This window comes from Zea mays, chromosome 1 (genome assembly GCF_902167145.1).
Source record: "Zea mays cultivar B73 chromosome 1, Zm-B73-REFERENCE-NAM-5.0, whole genome shotgun sequence".
NCBI classification, from domain to species: Eukaryota; Viridiplantae; Streptophyta; class Magnoliopsida; order Poales; family Poaceae; genus Zea; species Zea mays.
Window position 1 is genome coordinate 199,141,297 of NC_050096.1, and position 8,311 is coordinate 199,149,607.

The window sequence follows — 8,311 nt, forward strand, 5'->3', positions numbered from 1 at the left end:
GGGTGGTTCGGGCGAGGGACTCCGATCCTCCCCGCTGTCGTAGCGTCCCCCACGCCTGGGGTGGTAGCCTCGGCGCACCCTCTCGTCGATGTGGGTTCGACGGTTGCGGTGGTGGTTCTCATTGCCGAGGCGACTCGGGGCCGCAAGCGCCGTGTTGCGCGTGCGTCCGGTGTGGACTGAGGCTTCCCGCATGAATCGGGAAGTCGCGGCGTGATGCTCCGAGGGGTATCCCTGCCTTCGGGAGGCAGAGCTTTCGGCCCGTCGGACCGCGACATCCTCCAGGAGATTCTTGAGCTCTCCCTGGATACGCCGCCCTTCGGTGGTCGATGGTTCCGGCATCGCGCGAAGTAGTATCGCTGCCGCAGCCAGGTTCTAGCCGACCCCACTAGAAGCCGGTGGCAGCCTTGCCCTGACGTCGTCGGCAATGCGGTGCTGGATGCCCTGGGGTAGATGACGCCCTTCTCCGGCCGGAGCTTGGTCTGCCCATTCCTGCCCGATGTTCCGCCGGAACGGCTCAAGCGTTCCTGCTCCCTCTTCGAGTCTGGCCTGCATCTCGCGGATTTGCTCGAGCTGTGCGTCCTGATCCCCCGCAGGGACTGGGACCACAGCTAGCTCCCGAAGGATGTCAACGCAAGGCCAGACCTAGGGGGATCACCGTTTTCTGGTATACCAAGATGGTTGCCTTCGCCGGGACCCCCTAGATCGACGTGGAAACATTCACGACTTGGGCCGCAGTCCTTGTCGCCGAAGCTGCGGCTACCGTCGGAACAATCGGAAAGGCAGTAGTCGCATGCGGTCATGAAGTCCCGCATGGCACTGGGGTTACCGAGTCCGGAGAAATCCCAACAAAAGTCGGGCTCGTCTTCTTCCTTGGAACCCCAGGGTCCGTAGGTCGAGACGACCGTCAGCCGGTCCCAGGGTGACCGCATACCGTACCCCGGAGGGTTTGGACATGCCTCTATGAAAGCTTCCACCGAAGCGAAGTCGCTTGGTGGGTCGAGGCTGAATCCATAAGGCACGAGATGAGAATCGGTCGGTAGCTCTTGGTCGACGGGCGGTGGCGAAGTCGCGTCAGGGGCAGACTGCACCATCGTCTCAGGTACGAGGGTGACGCTCAGCAAGTCCTTTGCGAGTGTGCTAGCGTCGTCCGTCCGCTTGGAGTTGGCGTGTTGCGGGGAAACGACGCTCGTCTTCGTCTCAGACACGAGGTCGACGCTCGACGTGTCCCCCGTTGGGGCGCCGGCGCCGTCGACTCGCTCGACAGCCGACGAGGTGCCGCCTCCTGCTTGGCCTTGGTTGCCCTGCCTCCTCCTCCGTCGGTGGGGGAGGCGACGGGACAAACCCGAATGTTGTTCTTCCGCCACGTGGGGAAGACGTCGTTGATTCCGCCGCCGGCGGGCGGGTTGTCGGCCGCCATTATCGCTGTCGCACGGCGGAGGAAGGAGTATCATGTCGTAGCTGTCGTCGAGGGACATGAACTCAAGACTCCCGAAACGGAGCACCGTCCCGGGCTGGAAAGGTTGCTGGAGACTACCCATCTGGAGCTTGACGGGAAGCTGTTCATCAACATGCAGCAGGCCCCTACCTGGCGCGCCAACTGTCGGCGTTTCGACCCCGGGGGGTCCCTGGACCGACGAGTAAATCATCGCCGCGTGTCCCAGCCTAGATGGGTCGGCGCGAGACGGAGCACGAAGGGGGGAAAGAAGGAGAGACAGGCAAAAGGGGAAACCCACGGCCTTCGTGTTGCCCTGCGCCCAGGTCGGGTGCGCTTGCAGTAGGGGGTTACAAGCGTCCGCATGGGAGAGAGCGAGAGACTTTACGCGTCGTCCCGTTCCCCCGCGCGGCCAACCTTCTCGTAAGAGAGCCCTGGACCTTCCTTTTATAGGCATAAGGAGGGGGTCCAGGTGTACAATGGGGGGTGTAGCAGTGTGCTAACGTGTCTAGCAGAGAGGAGCTAGCGCCCTAAGTACATGCCGTCGTGGCAGCCGGAGAGGTTTTGGCACCCTGTTCATGTGATGTCGTGGCCGTCGGAGGAGCGCTGGAGCCTTGCGGAAGGACAGCTGTCGGGGCTGTCGAGTCCTTGCTGACGTCTCCTTGCTTCCGTAAGGGGCTGAGAGACGCCGTCGTCATGGAGCACACGGAGCGCCATCATTATTTGTTTACCGGGGCGAGCCAGATGGGACGCCGGTCTTGTTCCCCGTAGTCTGAGCTAGCTAGGGGTAGGGTAATGATGGCCCCCCCCTGTGACGTGGTCGGTCCGAGCCCTGGGTCGGGCGAGGCGGAGGCTCCTCCGAGGTCGAGGTCGAGTCTGTCTTCCGAGGTCGAGGTCGAGTCCGAGCCCCGGGTCGGGCGAGGCGGAGACCGTCGTTTGAGGCCAGGGCTGAGTCCGAGCCCTGGGGTCGGGCGAGGCGGAGTTCGTCGTCTTCAGGAGCCGAGGCCGAGTCCGAGCTCTAGGGTCGGGCGAGGCGGAGTCCGTCGTCTTCCGGAGCCGAGGCTGAGTCCGAGCCCTGGGGTCGGGTGAAGCGGAGTTCATCGTCCGAGGCCGAAACGGGGGCCGAGCCCTGGGGTCGGGCGAGGCGGAGCTTCCTATGGCGCCCGAGGACGGACTTGGCTGCTGTCAGCCTCACTCTGTCGAGTGGCACAGCAGTCGGAGCGACGCAGGCGGCGCTGTCTTCTTGTCAGGCCGGTCAGTGGAGCGGCAAAGTGACTGCGGTCACTTCAGCTCTGTCGACTGAAGAGCGCGCGTCAGGATAAGGTGTCAGGCGATCCTCGCATTAAATACTCCTACGATACGGTCGGTCAGTGTGGCGATCTGGCCAAGGTTGCTTCTTGGCGAAGGCTGGGCCTCGGGCAGCCGAAGGTGTGTCCGTTGCTTGAGGGGGCCCTCGGGCGAGACGTGGATCCTCCGGGGTCGGCTGCCCTTGCCCGAGGCTGGGCTCGGGCGAGGCGAGATCGTGTCCCTTGAGTGGACCGAGCCTTGACCTTAATCGCACCCATCAGGCCTTTGCAGCTTTGTGCTGATGGGGGTTACCAGCTGAGATTTAGGAGTCTTGGGGGTACCCTAATTATGGTCCCCGACAACAGTAAGTACTTAATCCAATTGGCTAAATATAGGAAACATACATTTTCTCCTTGGTTTCACCAGGATTTGCAATTGCAATATGGCTTGTTTCAAGTCCAAAATGCACTTTTCTTGCAGAAATGAGTTAGTAGCCAAAACAAAGTGCTACAAACATGTAAACCTCATGTTTATGTAGATTTGTCTAAAGTTACACTTTTGACCCTCCATTTTAGCTCACTTCGACTTGATCTCTTCAACTTGCCTTTTATGGACCTGTGCTCATACTCATATGAAGATATTTAGTATAAGAAGGTGTGTTGAGCACTTAATCATCAAAACAGGTATAAATGGCCCTATGAAACATTTCCCTTTCAAGTAACCATCACGTCCAGAACCACGCCCCTCACCGCATACCATATCTTCCACGTGTACATAGAACAAAGCCCTATAATTTTTGTCGCGTCCATAAATGCCATAAAAACAGATCCCCTAATAAACGCGCCCTTGTGGTCTCTAGGCGCGGGACATATGACGGTGGGGGAGGAGACCGAGGGTTCCTGTAACTATTGGAAGCTCTGGGCTCCCAATATTTCCCTCCATATATATATATATATATATATATATATATATATATATATATATATATATATATATATATATATATATATATATATATATATATATATATATATATATATATATATATATATATGAAAGCTAGAATTTAAGTACATTATACGTGATGTATAAAAATATATATAGGCAATAAGTCATGTAAATAAATATATGTATATATATATTGAGAATAACCATCTTTAATATCGATTGATAGCTAGAACCGGTACTAAAAAAGTGTAGAACTTGGCTCCGTTACAATCATGTAGTAATCGGTACTAAAAAAGTGTCTAGAGCTTGGCTCCTTTACAATCATGTAGTAATCTCTTTTAGTATTGGTTAGTGGTTAGAAACATACTAAAGGAGTGTCTGGAGTGTTGCTTCTCTGCGATCACCTAACCCTTTAGGATTAATTTCGTGACCAGGAAAATTATAGAGGATCCATTGGGAAGAATCTCCTCCATTTTCTTGGTCAACAAACCAGTCCTTAGTACCGATTAGAGCTATAATTAGTACTGAGGACACCAATTATTATTATCTTATACAACTAAGACTAAAAACTAATATCTTTAGTCTTGATTGTGTGTAGTACCAGTTAGAAATCTCATTCGTAGTGGGTCTAATGCCCCGTATAGCTGGCTTTAAAACAAGCAAAGCAATGTTATCCTCCAAAATATTGTTGCTTGCTCAGCTGGATCGGGCCGGGATGAATCATAGAAAGAACCGTGACTAATGTTAATCTGCGAACCGAGTAGTATGCAAAATTAATTAATGCTTGATCGAGGCACAAAATGCCATGCGCCCCTGCCTCCTGCTGGTCAACCAGTGGCTAATAACTAGATATGCTTCATGTATGGGAGAGAGAGAGACAGTTATATAGCGAACACGTAGGGGCTGATTCATCAGTCATCGCTAATGAGGCAACACCTAGCTGGCTAGCTCGGTGGCTCGGCTCGCGTTTATGCCTATAAAATGGAGCAAGTTTCAGTGTCATCTCGCACTCGCACTCGCACTCGCACCTGCACCTCGCACTAGCTAGTCTTGCCAATTAAGCTAGGTATAGACCAGCATGGCTTCTGCTCTCAAGATGACGGCCATCTGCATGCTGATCCTGACCACGGGCCAGCTGATGGCAACTGCCGGTGCAAAGGCGCCGCTGGTGCAGGCGGACGCCGCGCCTACGGCTCGCCGTCTGCTCTCGGCGGACCATGAGCGCTCAGCCTCCGGGAGGACGAGCAACTGCCCCTGCACCGCCATGACTCCGTGGTGTTGCTTCGGTTTGCAGAGGACGGCGACGGAGAACTGCCCCTGCACCGCCAGGACTCCGTGGTGTTGCTCCGGTTTGCAGAAGACGGCGCTAGAGGACTGCCCCTGCAGCCCATTTACACCATGGTGCTGCTCCGGTTTGCAGAAGACGGCGCTGGAGAACTGCCCCTGCACCCCCATGACTCCATTCTGTTGCTTTGGCGCCGGCAGTGCTGCCACAAACTGAAATCTTCATGAGAAGAACATGCATGCAGATGGATGTGGCCTCTAAATGTGTGCGGTATGGTGCTTGCGTATCATTCCTGCCGTGTGTCTTTGTTCTCCAACAATAAGTACGTACGTGTAGAGGGGATGCATGCTGCTACACTACATCTGCATGCACCGTAGTACGTAGGCTTTGTTTGCTGCAGATGCTCTGCAGGCTTACGACCCGAGTACGCGTATAGCCGTATAGGCGGTGTACGCCTGCTTTGTAATGTACCAAGTAATGCTGTTTTGCTTTCAATAAATATAAGAGGCCGCGCATGCAACAGTTAAACTTTACAACAGCTGCTAGTTTACATTATATTTCCTGTCTGATCAGGAGAACTTGTTTATGATGAATCTGTTCCGTTTTAAGCATTTCAAGAGCTAAGCTTTTCTGGGTATTCAGAAAAGATTGAACCACTAGCTTCCGATCCAGGCTTCTTGCTTCGGAGACGTAGGGAATCTCGGAAAACAAATCACCCATATTTTTGTGTTACGTTTGATTTGCGATTTGTTTCTTACCCCCTCTTAGTTCTCTTGCTTTGTGCTTTGATTCTAAATCAATTGTGTTCCTTCCAAATTAATTTCGCAATCATAAAAGCAACACAGCAAGAAGAACAACACTCCCACACTTTGATTGATTTAAGGCATGTTTGGTTTGTGGCTAAATGTGCCATACTTTGCCTAAGGTTAGTCATCCAAATTGAATAATTAACCTTAGGCAAAAAAGTTAGGCAAAGTGTGGCAATTGAGGTAAGGAACCAAACATGCCATAATTCTCGTTCTAACGGCTAACCGGACTTTGAGTACCGGTGTAGCACACCGAAAATCCAAATCTGGAAAAATTCTAAAACTCGCTCTAAATTCAAAATAAATTTTAAATTTCGTTTCAAAATATTTGTTTACGAGTTGATCTCAATAAAGAAAATAAAGTGGTCTATCTTCTCTCCAAAATTCTCCTTAAAATATCCTACAAATATTTTCCCAGTGATTCCCCTCAAATTCTTTCCAGAAATAGTGCATAAATGTTCCACCAATATTTCTCAAAAAAATTTCTCCTGAGAAATACCCTCGGAATCATTTTTAAAATTCCTACAGATATTTTCTTAATAATTTTCCTTATGATCATACGTATACGTACGACTCTAGTGTCATACAATGAGCTCTACAAGCTAATTTCACTTATCTGTAGCTAATACATGTTTATCTCTCACTAATCTTTGCCTCCCCCACTTAATCCCCCACCTTGCCTATAAATAGAGGGGCAAGGGGCTCCCTTATGACATCACAAACCATTTCAAGGCAACTCACTCCCACTCCCACATGAGCACAAGGATCGTTCGTTCATACGAACTATTCACCGTTCACCAAATCATTCATAGTTACTATTCATCGTTCATCTGATCGTTCATCCTACTATTCATCGTTCATCCGATCCCCCAAATATTCAACTGCTCATCCATCATGACGATCAACTCACTAAGACCTGCTAGACCAATATCTCAGTCAAACGAACTCCAGTGACTGATTTTCTTTCCTGGTCACCTATCCAGAATTTCTCCAAGTTGAGCACGCTTAACTTTGAGATTCTTTCGAACCAGACTTCCAAAAGAAAGGCGAACCATGTTGGTATGGATACGCCATCAATCCTATAAAACCTGGCCCGAGATACCATAGACCACACAGACCAGAATATCACAGTATTCCAGCTATTTGGGTCCTGCCTTACTGTTGGCCCATGTGACACAGTAGGTAGGAAGAGTTGCCACCAACATAAACCTCTTCCCATGAATAGCCCAGAAATAATTACTGCACTCCACTAAAAAATTCATTTGATTTTCCAAATAACCCCAAGTATTCAAATTTAGGAATATTCGAGAAATATCCCTTTTTTTCTTTTTTTTTCTAATTCCTATGATTATAAAATCCAAAACTCCTCCATCCAAACTCATATATCAATAATTCTTGTTTCTAAATCCTTATCAAATTATTCTCTATCCAACCATGTCATCCTTAAGCATGATTCATATTTCAGTAAACTCCAAAAATACTCTTGTTCCATATTCTGCCTATAATTTTCCTATTCGAATAGAGTCAGACAATTCCTTCGCCACTATTCTCATAAACAGTAAACTCTACCGTACTAAACCACATCTACCCAACTATAAATACACCCAGTTATCCTCTCCACACCCTCAACACCTTGAGCCAAGGCAAACCCCCACCCACTCAGTTACCCCGCTCTGCCGACTATCCCACTCAGTTACTCCACCCTTCTGGTAACCACCTCCACTCCACCACAAGTAATATCACAACACCACATGACACAGATTCTGCTCAAGACCCTACCCATCCATATATCACCATTCTTGACCACTATATTGAATATTTGTTGATATACTTGTTGGTTTGTATGTTTGCTTGTTCTTGATGTGTAGCTATCGGAGGGTTCGTGCTGTCTCGTGACGACTAGTTCCGCAAGTCTACGCTAGACAGTGAAGCCAGAATCCAATTCCGCGAGCTCTCACCCTTTCGTCGGTTAAAGCAACGACAAGCTCACTAGACCCCTTTGATGCATAAATTACCTATGTTTTTCAAACACAACCCTCGGCATGTTATTTTATGCATTATATGATTTTGCTGCTAAGAGACATGTTAAAATGGTCACCAAGCCTTAGAACTTTGCCACACTTCATCTTTATACTCCTTGACATTTTTGTTACAAAATGATTTGAGAAAAGGTGTAAGTTTTTCAAAAGAAAATGTTTTTCAAGATGTGTATGATTAAGGGTTATCACCCTTATCACCTTTGAGTGAGATGATCAGGGACTCCCCGGTTTGGGGAGGGCCTTAAGGTGATGGCTCAGTCGTGTTAGGTGTAAGCATGAAGATTGTTCCTCTTATATAAGGACCGATTTGCCATTCTTCACTGCCTGTACTCTAATCAAGTACAACCACTCGAGACTGTATTGCCAGTCGCTTGATCCGAACTTGCACGGTCTGCACCCTAGGGTTATGGTGGCTGGGGAGCACCGGAAGGACAAGGAGGGGGAATTTTTTGTCCTGGTTTGGGCATGGAGGTGGCCTTGTTCCTTTCGGTATAACAACTAAGGTAAAGACGTG

At 49.6% G+C, this 8,311-nt stretch overlaps 1 protein-coding gene across 1 annotated transcript; it reads left to right on the plus strand.

Moving 5' to 3' along the window:
- The first annotated feature begins 4,673 nt into the window (after nucleotides 1–4,673).
- LOC100279083 (uncharacterized) lies at nucleotides 4,674–5,480 on the plus strand. Its single transcript, NM_001152133.1, has one exon. It carries the CDS (start codon nucleotides 4,746–4,748, stop codon nucleotides 5,166–5,168), a length of 423 nt encoding a protein of 140 aa, NP_001145605.1. The 5' UTR covers nucleotides 4,674–4,745; the 3' UTR covers nucleotides 5,169–5,480.
- Nucleotides 5,481–8,311: the final 2,831 nt, after the last annotated feature.

Excerpts from the sequence above, each read along its gene's own strand:
- LOC100279083 (NM_001152133.1), top strand. The coding sequence starts at position 4,746 with ATGGCTTCTGCTCTCAAGATGACGGCCATCTGCATGCTGATCCTGACC.